Source organism: Musa acuminata, chromosome BXJ2-6 (assembly GCF_036884655.1).
Source record: "Musa acuminata AAA Group cultivar baxijiao chromosome BXJ2-6, Cavendish_Baxijiao_AAA, whole genome shotgun sequence".
In the NCBI taxonomy this organism is placed as follows: Eukaryota; Viridiplantae; Streptophyta; class Magnoliopsida; order Zingiberales; family Musaceae; genus Musa; species Musa acuminata.
The window spans coordinates 1,979,922-1,993,862 of NC_088343.1; the positions used below are offsets into that span (position 1 = coordinate 1,979,922).

General features: G+C 43.0%; 3 protein-coding genes across 3 annotated transcripts; all 3 read left to right on the plus strand.

The window, feature by feature from the left end:
- LOC135614205 (AP2/ERF and B3 domain-containing transcription factor RAV1-like) lies at window positions 1-1,712 on the plus strand. Its single transcript, XM_065111301.1, has one exon. It carries the CDS (start codon window positions 69-71, stop codon window positions 1,140-1,142), a length of 1,074 nt encoding a protein of 357 aa, XP_064967373.1. The 5' UTR covers window positions 1-68; the 3' UTR covers window positions 1,143-1,712.
- Window positions 1,713-3,285: 1,573 nt separating this feature from the next.
- LOC135614204 (probable galacturonosyltransferase 6) lies at window positions 3,286-8,864 on the plus strand. Its single transcript, XM_065111300.1, has 9 exons — window positions 3,286-3,516; window positions 3,621-3,673; window positions 3,771-3,812; window positions 3,911-4,022; window positions 4,144-4,214; window positions 5,460-5,698; window positions 5,850-6,207; window positions 7,346-7,864; window positions 8,371-8,864. The coding sequence occupies exons 1-9, from the start codon at window positions 3,351-3,353 to the stop codon at window positions 8,644-8,646; spliced, it is 1,836 nt and encodes a 611-aa protein (XP_064967372.1). The 5' UTR covers window positions 3,286-3,350; the 3' UTR covers window positions 8,647-8,864.
- A 2,565-nt stretch (window positions 8,865-11,429) lies between these two features.
- Window positions 11,430-11,987, plus strand: LOC135613389 (ethylene-responsive transcription factor 3-like). Its single transcript, XM_065110416.1, has one exon. It carries the CDS (start codon window positions 11,430-11,432, stop codon window positions 11,985-11,987), a length of 558 nt encoding a protein of 185 aa, XP_064966488.1.
- Window positions 11,988-13,941: the final 1,954 nt, after the last annotated feature.

The following is a 13,941-nucleotide window of genomic DNA, read 5'->3' on the forward strand; positions in this document are numbered from 1 at the left end:
TGTCTTTCTTTCTCATCTCTTTCCTTACCTCCCAAGCTTTCGACTATCACATCAAGCTCAAACGTCCTATGGAGACTAGCGGCTCGGAGCAGGCTTGCAGCGAGACCGAGAAGCAGTCTCCTCCGCCACGGCCATCGCCACGGCCATCTCCGGGGGGCTTGGAGCGTCTCGGCAGTGGCACAAGCGTCGTCCTCGATCCCGAGGTCATACTCGAGGCCAAGCTACGGAAGCTGCCGTCTTCCCAGTACAAAGGCGTCGTGCCACAGCCCAACGGCCGGTGGGGGGCGCAGATCTACGAGAAACACCAGCGGGTCTGGCTGGGAACCTTCAACGAGGAAGACGAGGCCGCGCGGGCGTACGACGTGGCGGTGCAGCGGTTCCGCGGGCGCGACGCGGTCACCAACCTCAAGCCGCTCGTCGTGACCGACGGCAACGATGCGGCGGAACTCCTGTTCTTGAACTCGCGCTCCAAGGCCGAGATCGTCGATATGCTCCGTAAGCACACCTACTTCGATGAGCTGCAGCAAAGTAGAAGGTACTCCGGCGCCGACAGGAGGAAGCCTTGCCCTTCCCACGAAGAGACATTCGGTCGAGTGTACAGGGAGCATCTCTTCGACAAGGCCGTGACTCCCAGCGACGTCGGGAAGCTGAACAGATTGGTGATACCGAAGCAGCACGCCGAGAAGCACTTCCCGCTGCAGCAGACCAGCGATGCCGCCTGCAAGGGGTTGCTGCTGAACTTCGAGGACGCCTGCGGGAAGGTGTGGCGGTTTCGGTACTCGTACTGGAACAGCAGCCAGAGCTACGTGCTAACCAAGGGCTGGAGCAGGTTTGTGAAGGAGAAGGGGCTCAGAGCCGGCGACGTCATCACGTTTCAGCGGTCGACCGGCCCCGAGAATCAGCTCTTCATCGGTTGCAGGAGGCGATCCGTCTGCAGATACGCTGCCGCAGGGGTTCACGCGCCCAGACCTCCCGTCGAGGTGGTGAGGCTCTTCGGAGTAAACATAGTTAAGATTCCGGTGGCCGTCAGCGGCGGTGTGATGGACGGGGACGGTATCGGTTGGAATGGGAAGAGGAGCAGGGACATGGGTTTGATCTCATCAAGGGAGCCGTTCAAGAGGCAAAGCACACAAGCTTTGTAGTGTTGGCTCTTTGATTTCCAATCCGTCGTGCAATATGTCCGATTACTATGAAGAGTTAGAATCTTTGGTGAAAGGATTGGAAACATCAGCTGCAAGGAAAGAAAAGGAACAATAAAAAGAAGGCGTTGCTTCAATGTTGTCGACCACATATAATTGCGTTTCTATCCATCTTAATCGACCGATGCATCTCATCTTTGTTTTGCTTCCCAAAGATCATTGTGTTCAGCGGACGAGTCATGCTAATGCCCTGCCAGATTAAGAAGGTAAACCCGCACGATGCAAGCATGGGAAACGGGGACATGGTATTATTCTCTGCAACAAAAGAGGAGGACAATCTCTTAAATATGTTTCATGTTGTACATGCACGAGGAAAGAGGTGCTGCATTCGATAGTGTCTCATGGACGAGTCAACTCTGGCATCATCCATGAAGGATCTGAGCACGAAATAAAGAGAAGGAATTGGCATCTCGAAGGATATGTTCTATGAATGTGTTCATGTTGATGTCCGATGGTAATCTCCATATGTATTCTTAATTACAAGATAAAGGCGAAGAAGTTTTGCTTTAGTGCAAGTCATCTATGTTCGGTGCATGTCTCGAGTTCTACAAATCTCATCTTGTCTCGTGTCTAACATTGGATGATTGATGTTGATGGTGGCCAAGTGAGTCGTCTCTTTGCTCCACCTGACATGATTTTTTTATGCATTAGTATCGTACTTGTTCTTAATCTAAACAAATGTCTTGAAACAGTCTTGACTTTTCCAACTTATCGTAGCATACAGATGAAAAGAAATAATTCGTGGGATCAAACAGTACAAGACTGATGTCGTCTTCGAAACCAATGAAGATAGGGAAAGAAAAAAGGCACCTAATTAAAGAACAGCATGAGATGAACGTATTATGTCTCACAATTAATAGCAACATGATTGCATTCGTGCTGACACAGAAGATGAATCACATACAGATAAATATTAATTAGTTAAAGATTTAAATATGGTTTTGCAGAGATAACAATGAACCGAAATATGTATGAATAATCATCCAATTTGATCACTTGCTAATCAAAACCAATTTTACACTCAATTTTTCAATAAAAATAAAAATAAAATATTATTTCGACATTCTAATACCTTCACAGGTTTGCCCTTCCTATACTTAATTAAAAAATATTATTAAAATATATTTTGATTTTTTGAAAATATTATCGATAAAACTAGATAAAGCGTGGAAACAAACGACGAAAATACATTGGATATGTACCTAATAAAGCTCCTTCGATACTTTAGTTATTAAAGGATTTAGAGGACTCAGTCTATACCAAGTTTTAGAAAGATTAATTTAGATTAGAGACGAGTAATCTAGTGATTTGAATTGATAAGTGGTGTTTCTTTTGTTTTATGATGGTGTACATGAGGTATGTTATAGTACGATGATTAATTTATATCCATAAGAACTAAAGGTATAATTATTGGATTATATGCTCGTTTTAGATTGTGTGTTGGGTGTTGATATTCTTTTGTCGCTAGGGTGTTAACGATATATGATTTATGATTGAGTTATGAATAACTTGTTAAGTGTCGATTTGCCCATATAAGATATATAAAATAAAATTTTTAATTTCAATATATATTGTTGGGACGATACATATAGAAGATATCGGTACACGGACTATCATTTACTAAGCGGTATTAGTGTTTTGATCATGAGACATATTGATAAGTATTATCATGAATTTTAATCGTTACCGAGACATACACATCTTGGTGTACCACGCTACATATTGGTATGTCCATACGAATCAATATTTAAAACCCTCGTATAAACCAAGATAAAAAAAACATTACACTCCTATAAAACCAAGGATTTTATACAAAAATATAAATAAAATATTGATTTTTTTTAAAATTTAAGTAAGGATATAATTTCCTTTAAAAACTCGATCGTAGCGCAAGTTGTACTTTTTGCGGCTCCGTTACGAAATTTTACTCGGACAAAGGATGTATTTGCAAAGATGCGACGAGACTAATATGCAAATACGATTAGTATAAGGGTGTATACGAATGTGATAGGGAGCCAAACTCAAAAAAGACCAATAAAATTGGAGCGAAAATAAAAAGGAGGATGGCGATTTCTTTCTCCTCGTTCTCATCCTCTGCCGCTTTCGCCGTTGGCGAGTTCGGAGACCCAGGCCTGATGCCGATCTCGCGCAATGGTCGCCCGTAATCGCGGCGGCGTCGGCGGTGGTATTCGCCGTCCGATGGTGGTGCTCCGCCGGCCGTGGACCACGGTCGTCGTCCTCGCCCTCCTCGCTGCCTCCTTCGTCTCCCCACTCCTCTTCCTTCGCGTCCCTGCGGCCGAAATCTTCCTCTCTCACGGTGATCCCATCTTATATCGCTGCGCCCTTTCCTTGATCAGTTGATTTGTTTACTAGTTATATCGAGGGAGCTTTAGGTGATTCTTGTCGGATTATTCGATGCAGCAAGTAAGGAGTCCGACAGGGAGGGCAACGGCATTGTGAAGAATCTATCCCTTGTATGATTCACTCTGTGTTCTACGCGTTTTCCCTTCTTATCCCTTTTGAATCTTTGTTGTTTCATGGATGTGTTCTTTATATTGTTTCTGAGTGCAGGTGCATGCTTCTAATTCTATGCAGCTCAACGCGATCGAGCAGGTGTTTGCTTTATTGTATATAGACATATGATTGCCTCTCGCTATCTCTGTTTCCTTTGTGGTTATACGGCTGGTTGTTTACCGTTTTCGGGGTTTCAGGAAGTTGGTGGCGGAGTGAAAGAGCCGAAAGGAATTATCTACAACGACGAGGACTTGACGGATGTTCAGAGTACATATAGTGAGAATGTAACGACTTCTGGTGTAGCAAATGGTAGTTCTATGGAAATTTGCTCATTGATGTTTTTCATGTTCTTTTTTGTATTTAGCTTGTCAATCTATGCATCTAATGTTTATTAGATCTGTCAATTTCTTTGTCTCCTTGTGTCTTGAAGACCCCAGTTCAAGCAATAGTGTAGGAGGTGAGGATCATCAGAATCGTTTGTTAAGTTCTGCTACTGGAGAGGTACTTTTTTCAATGCAAGGATAATTCTTACACTTTACTTACTGTTTGAGATTTGAAGAAGCCGCTAAATGATTGCTTTTGTTCTGGTTTCATTGCATTCTCAAAATCACGGTTTTAGGTTATGGAAGTGGATGTTTACCTGATTATATGTGCGATAACTCATGCAATATTGTCAAATGTGCAGTTTCACAGTTTAGGTTTTCAACTTATTTGTTGCTTATGGGGCCACACGAATGGTACTCATAAGCCTTAAAGTGCTGTAGTATCACAAACACTGTTAGCACTTTTTTCGTAAGGTGTATTAGTCCTGAAATGATTTGAAATAGTATATTATAATCATTCAAGTACCATTGCTATTAGTATAAATTCATATCCTGAGCATGATTGAGCTAGAGGCTTTGTTCTTGCAAATGAAACTTAAACAGCCAGAATATCTGTATGACTTGCTTCAGCAACGAGATTCAAATACTATATCTGCATCCTGTTTAAGACAAATTTCATAACTCTGTAAAGAACATGTTACTAAGTACCTTTACCGTCACTGCACTAGATAAGATTGTCTTAGGTATAGTGCTACGTATTCTGGTGGACAATCTTAATTTGAATCAGGGTTTGAACTTTATAAAGAATATTATAATTGAATGTTGACATACTTTAAAGTTTAGGTATGGTGAATTGGCTCTTTATCTGCTATCACCAGCAGTTGTAATAGCAAATCACAATAATATATCTTTTTTCAAACTTTTTGGTATTAATTAGATACTGATGATATTCTTTTTTGTCAATTGTAACTAATTCTTACTTTGTTTTTCTCTCTCCTAAAAATAAATTACTTTGTCTTACTGGTGCATTTATGTTTTGTTTTCTTTATAACGTCCTATAACACTACTCATGTTATTATTGTACTTGTTCTATCTTCGACAGCTATTTTAGGTAAAGGAGAAATGCCTAATAGTCGAAAAATAGAGTTATGACTACAATTTTGATTCACTCACCCCTTTTTGTTTCAACCATTGTTCTGTTTTTTATTTCAAGAGAACTTCCTCCAAAAGTAAGCATATACTAATTAATGCTGATCTCTGCCTATTGAGTAACAACTGGATCCTAATAAAATTTAAATGACCAAGCCTCCAAAAGATAAACCAGCGAGTTGTATTGATGCCAGTCTTAGATCTTTGTTGGATTAAACTGTTGAAGTGCTTCTGTAAACATGTAAACTTCATGATTGTTTCTGTTTTTCAATAGGATAACAAGCAGGGACCATCCAACAGAACTAGTGGTGAAACTAAAAGAGGTTTGCCCCCTCAATCATCCACAACTGAGAAAATATTGGAGATGGAGGATCAGATAAACATGGCAAAGGCATACTTGCTGTTTTCTTCATCCAATAGTAAATCTCACTTAGTACGAGAGCTAAAAATTAGGATAAAAGAGATAGAAAGGGTTCTTGGTCGAACCAACAAAAGTTCAGACTTATTCATGAGGTACAATATTCATTTCTAAGTTAATAAAGTTGACTGAAGCATTATTATCCGTATAAATTAATACTGTGGCAAAAGGGCTTCAATGTGCCATGAAATGTTCTGATGCATGGAAGTTACCAATTTCTTTTGACTGAGAATGGAACTTGTTCAGTGATTTACAGAAATTGGAAGCCATGGAAGTAACTCTGTCCAAAGCTAGAAAGGCTTATCCAGATTGCTCTGCAGTGGCATCAAAACTGCATGCACAGTTATACAATGCTGAAGAACAGCTTAGGGCACAGAAGCACCAAGCTTCATATCTTATTCATCTTACAGCCAGGACCTTCCCCAGGGGTCTTCACTGTCTATCCATGCGCCTCACCACCGAGTACTTTGCATTGCAGCCTGAACAGAGAAAGTTGCCTAACAGTCAGAACGTGCATAAATTGGCTCTCTATCATTATGCTATTTTCTCCGACAATGTTCTGGCATGTGCAGTGCTTGTGAACTCAACAACATCTACTTCCATGGTAAAAGTTTCCTCTTTGTGTGCATACACTTTCCAGTTATCTATGTGGGCATGGATGCATGAGAAATTGAAAGTAATATCACATAGGTTTAGCTCTTCTGGAAATTTGAACTAGAAATTATATTTGACAGATAATTTAATTGGGTGATTGGCTAGGCTTGCATACTGTGTGGCTGCACTATTTGGCAATGTGAAACTGTTTAAATTCTGGTGCATATGCAGGATGAATTGGCATCGACTATATTTATGTACATATGCATTCTGCTTAAATGGTAGTGCATATTGTAACTTTTTAATGGCTATCACGAGAAACTTGAATTTTCATCTTGGGATTATTTATAGCCCTTTTCATATGTTAAGTTTTTTTATGATCCCTTCTTGTGTCCTGTAGTGCATATCTCAACAGAATAACCTCTAAACATTTAATTGAGGTTAAGTGAGGATTTCTGTATCTTCACTGGGTCTTTCCTTCAGTTTGAATCTTCTAATATGAACTAATTATAGAGAAATGATGACAAAAGGAGAGAAACCAAGTCATGGAGTTCGGTTCAAACCCGTTCTTTTTACACATTTTAAGAGATGAATAAGATATTTTCTGTGGTGGTAGATGACCCTTGTTTTGACATAGTATGGAATTTTAGGTTGGTAGCTCTGTTTTACTTGCTGTACATTAACAATATATATATTTTATAATTTGTTAGTATTTCTTTTTGATTCTTCTAATATTCAGATCTTTTGGTTTGTTATTAGTAAGCATTGAACTCTAGAAATATGTTATTCCCATAGAAATCTTAGCCTTAGCACCCAAGCATTGGTCAGACACATCACGTCATACCCAGCACCCCCAGTATAGTCTTTTAGAACATTATTAAGAAGTTACCTATTTTCGAATATGGATGTATCATATTGAGCTACAGGATGTGCCTTGGCTCATTTTCAGCTAGCTGGTGAAATTGCTTCTTGTGTGCTTTAGGAAGTCTTCTGGTGTTATGCCTTGACTGCCATGCACAAACACTAGTTAAATCATAATTTTATTAATCTAATAAAACAGTAAGTTGGCAGTGTCTCAGGTAAACTAAATTATTTTGTTACAATCACAGTGCATATGCTTGAAAATTTTACTTTTAGCCCTTTTGCAGGAACCAGAGAAAATTGTCTTTCATGTGGTAACCAATTCCTATAATTTTCCAGCAATGGTGATGTGGTTTTTATTGAATCCTCCTGGAAAATCTACCATTCAGATCCAGAGCTTGGATGATTTCCGATTCTTGCCTGCTGGATTCAGTTCGTTTTTTGTGCAGTCAGCTAAAGCTGATCCAAGATACACTTCACCACTCAATCACCTTCGCTACTATCTGCCAGAGCTCTTCCCCTTGCTGAACAAGATTATGCTTTTGGACCATGATGTGGTTGTGCAAAGAGATCTCAGACGATTGTGGAGTGTGGATATGAACGGGAAAGTCAATGGAGCAGTGGATATCTGTAGGGACAACAAGACATCACATAAATTGGAAACACTTGTGAACCTTTCAGATCCAGTTATAGCAAATATTTTTGATGCCAAGGCTTGTTCATGGGCATTCGGCATGAACATATTTGACCTGCAGGAGTGGAGAAGACGAGGTTTAATAGGAAGTTACCACCACTGGAAGCAACTAGTAAGTAGTATTGCTTGTATGTTTCTTGTTCTATATCTTCTTTTCTAAATTTATATCATCATTAGCATGAACAGTTATTAATTGGTGGAGTCTGGTGGTGCTTTTACGGATTCATAGGGGCATTTTTAGTAACTATTTTGCCTTTTCTCCTTGAGTACTTGTGGAAAGTTTTAGTTGATGATATTTAGGTGGTAGTAGCGGAGAGACGTCTATCTTGGTCAATATGGAGGTTTGATGGATGCATACTGTAATTAGTAATGATCTTTGACTCACCTAAAATCTCACTGGGTTTGTGGATCTTAACATTAGGCTAAAGAGGTCTACAAATTGTCATGCTGTAAATAAGACATTTGACCCGTGGTTTTATGCACATGGGCCATTTATCCCGTCAATCTTAACAGGCCATTCAGAAGTTGAATTGGTGAATGGAAAACCTTAAAGAGTCATGACGAGAGAAATTGTTTGGACTTGCTCCTGTCTGTTCCTGAGGATCTATCACACTGCAGGAAAATAGCAAGCAGCCATGGAAAGCAGGAAGCTCTCTGTTGGGCCAGTTGCTCTTCTACAACCACACAATGACTCTGGACAGGCGGTGGCACGTTTTGGGGCTTGGTCGTCATTCAAGCGTGAGGAGTTCAGAGATTGAGAGGGCAGCAGTAATACACTACGACGGAAATATGAAGCCATGGTTGGATGTTGCACTTGCAAAGTACAGAAAATATTGGACCAGGTTTCTTGACTACAGTAACCCCTACTTCCAACAATGCAACATCCATGAGTAGTTAACTGCAGGTTAGCAGTCTTCTTTTGCAGCTGATAGTTGATATTATTTGGTTCTTTTACAGTGTACATGAGCTTCTTTTTTCCTACCTATGTTTTTCCTCGACACTACATTCCTTGATGTAAATCTGCCTTTGACATTTTCTTATTTTCCACACGGCCTTCTTGGCATTATTTATTTATTTCTTTATTTTTTGCTATACCATGCGGAATAAACAGATGGTTGAAAGGTTATATATACTGGAAAATGATGCCATTTTTCTTAATACACTTGCTTGTGCAGTTGCCTACCATGAACTATAATTGTGTTTCAATTCTTGTACTTGTACTCGCACTGTTGCACCTTTAGTTTTGATTTCAAGTATGAATCATCACAACAATTGTTGAAATAACCTGATCAAGTTTCCTAAGTACTCGAGGTTGTAATCAGAGGTAAGTACGAGGCAAGGGATCGTTTTCTTTTCTTATCTTCTTATATGCATCAATCGATCGTGTTAAGATCTACAAGAGACTAATTATAGATTATCCTCTATAGTTAGTTATCTTTAGCATCTTGATTCTTATATTTTTGAGAATTGCATTGAGATTTTTATACCTATGAAAGTGAAATATTTAATCTTGTTTCTTCCCACGTTGTCAACTCTATTGAAAGAAATATCGCATGTGCGAAAAATAACACTAAAATAGGGTTTAAAAGGTAGTTTCGTAGTATTATTCTTATTGATATTAATTTTTTTATATGTAACTTCTGTGAGTAAAAGCAATAACAGAGATATTTTCTATCGGGTGTTTCACTTTTTAACAAACTCTTCAAAAGACAGAGAAAAGTTAGAGCAATTAAATAGTATTGTCTCACTTCATTTTTAAATAAAATCTCTCTCCTATTTTTTTTTTCTTTGGACGAGGAGAATAACATTTTGAAATTGCTTTTTAAACCTTGTTTTAGTGTTAGTTTACGTGTGTAACAACATGTGTGGTATTTTAGTTTGTCAGGATCGGAATGTTAAAGATAACTAATTACAAAAAGTAATATATAATTAGTTCGATCTATAGAAAATTAGAAAAGATTAATTAATTCTCAGGAATTAATTAATCTATATGTTTAGTGTTCAAGGGTGCAATTCTCGCTTGCCTCTACGAATGTTCCTGTGAAATTTCTTTTACATGCGTTGTAGAATATGTTAGCACGTCTAACGTTTCCCAACCCATGTTCAAATGTTTCTTCTCTTGTTCCGCAGAGCAGAAATGTCGAAGGTCTGCAAAGTTTGATTGAAACTGTAGTGTAGTATGGAACAACTGTTCCCTGTAGAATGGAGCAAGAGGAAAGCCTGCAGGAATCGAGTGTTCAGTTCATGCAAACTCCTCCATCAGAAACAATCTGCTATATAAGCCGCTTTATTCTCCCCTTCCTCTTCCCACATGCTCTACAGCATTGCTGGTGACTACTCCTTTCGCTTCCATTCCGCTTGACATGTCGCTTTGCTTTGCTTCTCGTTTTGACCATCTTTTGCTTCTCGTTTTGCCCCATGGTCTGGTGCCGCCGCCCTCCTCCGGTCCGTCCGACTGGACTCGCCACCTTAGCGTTACTAGCAAGAATTGCCCCATTCCCCGAAGCTCTCCAGCTTTCGGCACCGCTAATACGAATCTACAGATGTAAGCAAATGCAATAAATGAGCTGCTGCTGCTGCTGATTCACACTTTGCTGCATCACCCAGCCACTATTCTTGTAATCATCATGAATAGTAGCACCGAGGAAATGACCAAATCCTCATCGACGACCGTCCCACTACACGCAAGCCTCGGTCGTCAAGAGAATAAGGACAAGCAGAGATGGGAGTCCAGCTGCGGGTCGGCATTGTGGCCAACAATGCCAACCCTTTTGTCCTTTTCTTAGTACCGTAAACTCACAGATTCTTCTCACAGTTCAGGAAATCCCACCACCAAAAGGCGAGGAGAGGGAAAAATATGTGGAGGCCAAGCCATAGCAGGATCGGTTTCCTGTCCCATAATCTGACTAGGACAGCTGCGCCTCAACCGCCCCAGGTTGCGTGTACTTAGCCGGCGCCGCCGAATCCCCCCTTTTGTGAGGCCACTCCTTTTCCGCTTCGTACCACTAACTTAACTCCCCACGCACGCATCCCCTCACACGTATACATTATTTTTTTGGGCATCTCTTCCACCCTAATAATCCGGTGGTTGGTAAAACAACCCCCTCTCTCTCTAACTCGCCCCCAATCGCTCACGCGCTTCCCTGCCGTTACAACGCCACCCCTCACGTTCACTTCCTTTGGGAAACGGTAGCCATAGCGGGGCCCACCGGGAATCCCGGCCGTCACCACTGCGACGTGTCGACCGTCCGCAACCCACTTGCTACGTCACCGGACCTCGCGCCCCGGACCGCATCGTGGTCCACGCCAAGTTTCCGTTACCCACGACACCGACCTCCGTTGTTTCGGCAGCGGGAGGACGCCCCGGCCGCACGTGCGGAAAGCAATGCGAAAGGATACAAAGAAAGCGCTGCGAGCTGCCACAGCGACGCGGCAGGCGCATGTGCGGGCGCCGGTCATCGGCGTACTACGCACACGGCGTCGCCAGCCGTCTGATCGTTCGTGCGGCACGGGAGAAATCACCGCCGTCGAATAAATCCGCCTATTAAGATAATAATAAATTAATAATTACGAGGAGATATACATGTCGGGAGGAACAGAGACGCTCCGGTTGCGCTATAAATACCCGGCTCACCCACCTCCTTTCCCTTGGACCCCTCTTGTTGTTCGCCTCGATGATGGCGGTCGAGACGTTGCGGCTGAGGAAGGAGGGTTTGGGGCCGCCGGCGGCAGCCGCGGTGGCTGGAGGGGAAAAGGAGGCCCACTTCCGCGGTGTGAGGAAGCGGCCATGGGGAAGGTTCGCGGCGGAGATCCGAGACCCGTGGAAGAAGACGAGGAAGTGGCTGGGGACCTTCGACACCGCTGAGGAGGCGGCGCTGGCCTACGACGCGGCGGCGCGTACGCTCCGTGGGTCCAAGGCCAAGACCAACTTCGGGTACTCCGCCGCTGACGTCGAGATCGTTCCCGCCGCCGTGCAGGAGCCGCAGATCGGCTTGCTGTCGTCGTCGCCGTGGCGATCGGGCTTCCGGGAACCTGCAACGGCGTTGAACGGGCGAGATCTGTTCCTGGGGCAGCCGGGTTTGGCGGTGGAGAGCGGATCCGAGTTCTCCGGGTACCGATTCGAAGCGGTGAAGATGGTGGTGAAGGGCGAGCAGGAGAGGAGGGGGACGGTGGCGGAGGGTAAGAAGAAGCCGCCCTTCTGCTTCGATCTCAACCTACCCCCTCCGTTCGTGTGACGGAGATCGATCGCCTCGGATCCATGTCCGGCGGTTTTTTTTGTCCTGTAGTATTTACCTGTCCTCGTCTTCTTCGGTTCCCTCTCTCTTGTGACATATCCCGACATCTATTATGCCCTTTCCTCGCTGCGACTGAAGCTTCCGATCAAACGCTGGTTTGCGATTCTGGATGTAAACAACAGAAGCCGACAGAAGATTACTCGGGGCGAGTTGAATCACCGTTCACTCGCCGGGCCGAGTCGTCCGGTCCGGTACCGAGTTGCCGAGAGGTGATGTCACCCCATGATGGACGGAATTGCCATCGGATATCTTTACCGTTGTTTTTCATTTACGAGGGTATGTTACAGAGCGGACTCCCGCATGAATGGGAGGGCTTTCCCATCATTTTATCCTTTCAAGAGGCATTTCACGGAAGGGTATTTTTGACAATGCATAAGTTCCAGTAGTGTATTCCACGCAACGACTCGAAACGGCGGCCCGTGTCCGCCGTCTAAAAGCTGAGCGAGGAGTTTGGAGAAGCGGCTGATCCATCTGTCGATCTAACGGGGCACGTGTCGGTCGCGAGAGTGATAGAGAGTGGTCTTCGCGTTGGCCCATAGAGCCGCCCCGGCACTTGCGGGTCGCTTGCCGTTTGTCGCATCGGCATGCACGTGTGGTGGCGGCCGTTCCCACCGGCCCATCCTTTCCTTTCTTTCTCGTGCCGGTTTGTTGTCCGCATGTGTCGGCCATCGTCGATCTGTTGCGGGAGACGACGACAAAGTGGAAGAATCCGATTCGTTGTCACCGATGCGGACGAGCGAGATGGGTGTCACGTTTGTGGCGGCAGGCCGTAATCGGGGAATCTGTGACGGTGGGGCCACGATGTGCATTCACGTGTCATTGCGAGAGCATATTGCAAAGATGGGTCCACCGGCCGAAGAAAAAGGGTCTCTGGGGGGGCAACCGATCCCGCATCTCAAAGCCAATAAAGAGGTGGCGTGACAGTCACTGGGTATTGTGATCGGGAAGCTTTCCCTGTTTATCCTCCCGAAGCTCTTCCTTGTTATCCTCTTCGTCGACGTTGGGTACTGTTAACTCTTAATTACCGCTGCTTTCGGGGCTGATGCCAAGGCTGAGGACACATCAATTCGTCTATGTTAATTATGTAGATAACATCTTTTAATAAATTTACTTAATTATAATTATGACTTGTGTTCGGTCACCGAGGGAATGTGAGACGATATGTCGATTTATTTATTTTGGATGACTTTATCGTCCCGGCACAAATAGGTAAGCTCACCATCCGGTGACACTCGAGTATTCTCCGGTCGTGAGGTCTCGGGTAAGCGCACCTTCCCGAATCAAGAAGACAATTCTAGAAAGATGTGAGGCCCGTTTCGGTAAACGCACTGGATGGACTACCAGCTTAGGCTACGGTCACCGGTAGGAAGAATAAGATTCCGAAACTCGCGTGACATGAGGCTAAAAATTTCTTTTTCGGGCTGCTTTGACATGCCACCTGTACGAGGTAAGATCACTGACGGGTGGTCAAACCCCCCACCCTTTTTTATTATCTGTTAACTCTCCGTTTAAGTGATGGTGGAAATCTATTTAAGAAAAAATGTTATTGATATCTTGATTAAATTGACGTAGTTCAGATTTATATGTATAAGATTGTTTGATGTGTCTCTAAGATAAAAATGATAAGCTCCTAAGATTCGATAGACACGAAGAATGAGATTGCAAGAGGTTTCTCAATCCAATCGCTTTGATGTCTAAGTTAATAATCCGAGATATACGGATGCGAAAATCTAAAGGAGTCTATTTTCTCTGTCGAAAGATATACTTTTATACTTGATTGTAAAATGCAATAAGGAAGTTTGCGATGGCTTTGAGCGTATATTTTTAAGAAAGTGAAACTCAAATTTTCTAGTGAGTTGAATAAAAAAACTAATACAGAGTAGCTTCAGACGGG

Excerpts from the sequence above, each read along its gene's own strand:
- LOC135614205 (XM_065111301.1), top strand. The coding sequence starts at position 69 with ATGGAGACTAGCGGCTCGGAGCAGGCTTGCAGCGAGACCGAGAAGCAG.
- LOC135614204 (XM_065111300.1), top strand. The coding sequence starts at position 3,351 with ATGGTCGCCCGTAATCGCGGCGGCGTCGGCGGTGGTATTCGCCGTCCG. Across the intron at positions 3,517-3,620 it reads CGAAATCTTCCTCTCTCACG|CAAGTAAGGAGTCCGACAGG; the intron begins GTGATCCCATCT and ends TATTCGATGCAG. Across the intron at positions 6,208-7,345 it reads CAACAACATCTACTTCCATG|GAACCAGAGAAAATTGTCTT; the intron begins GTAAAAGTTTCC and ends GCCCTTTTGCAG.
- LOC135613389 (XM_065110416.1), top strand. The coding sequence starts at position 11,430 with ATGGCGGTCGAGACGTTGCGGCTGAGGAAGGAGGGTTTGGGGCCGCCG.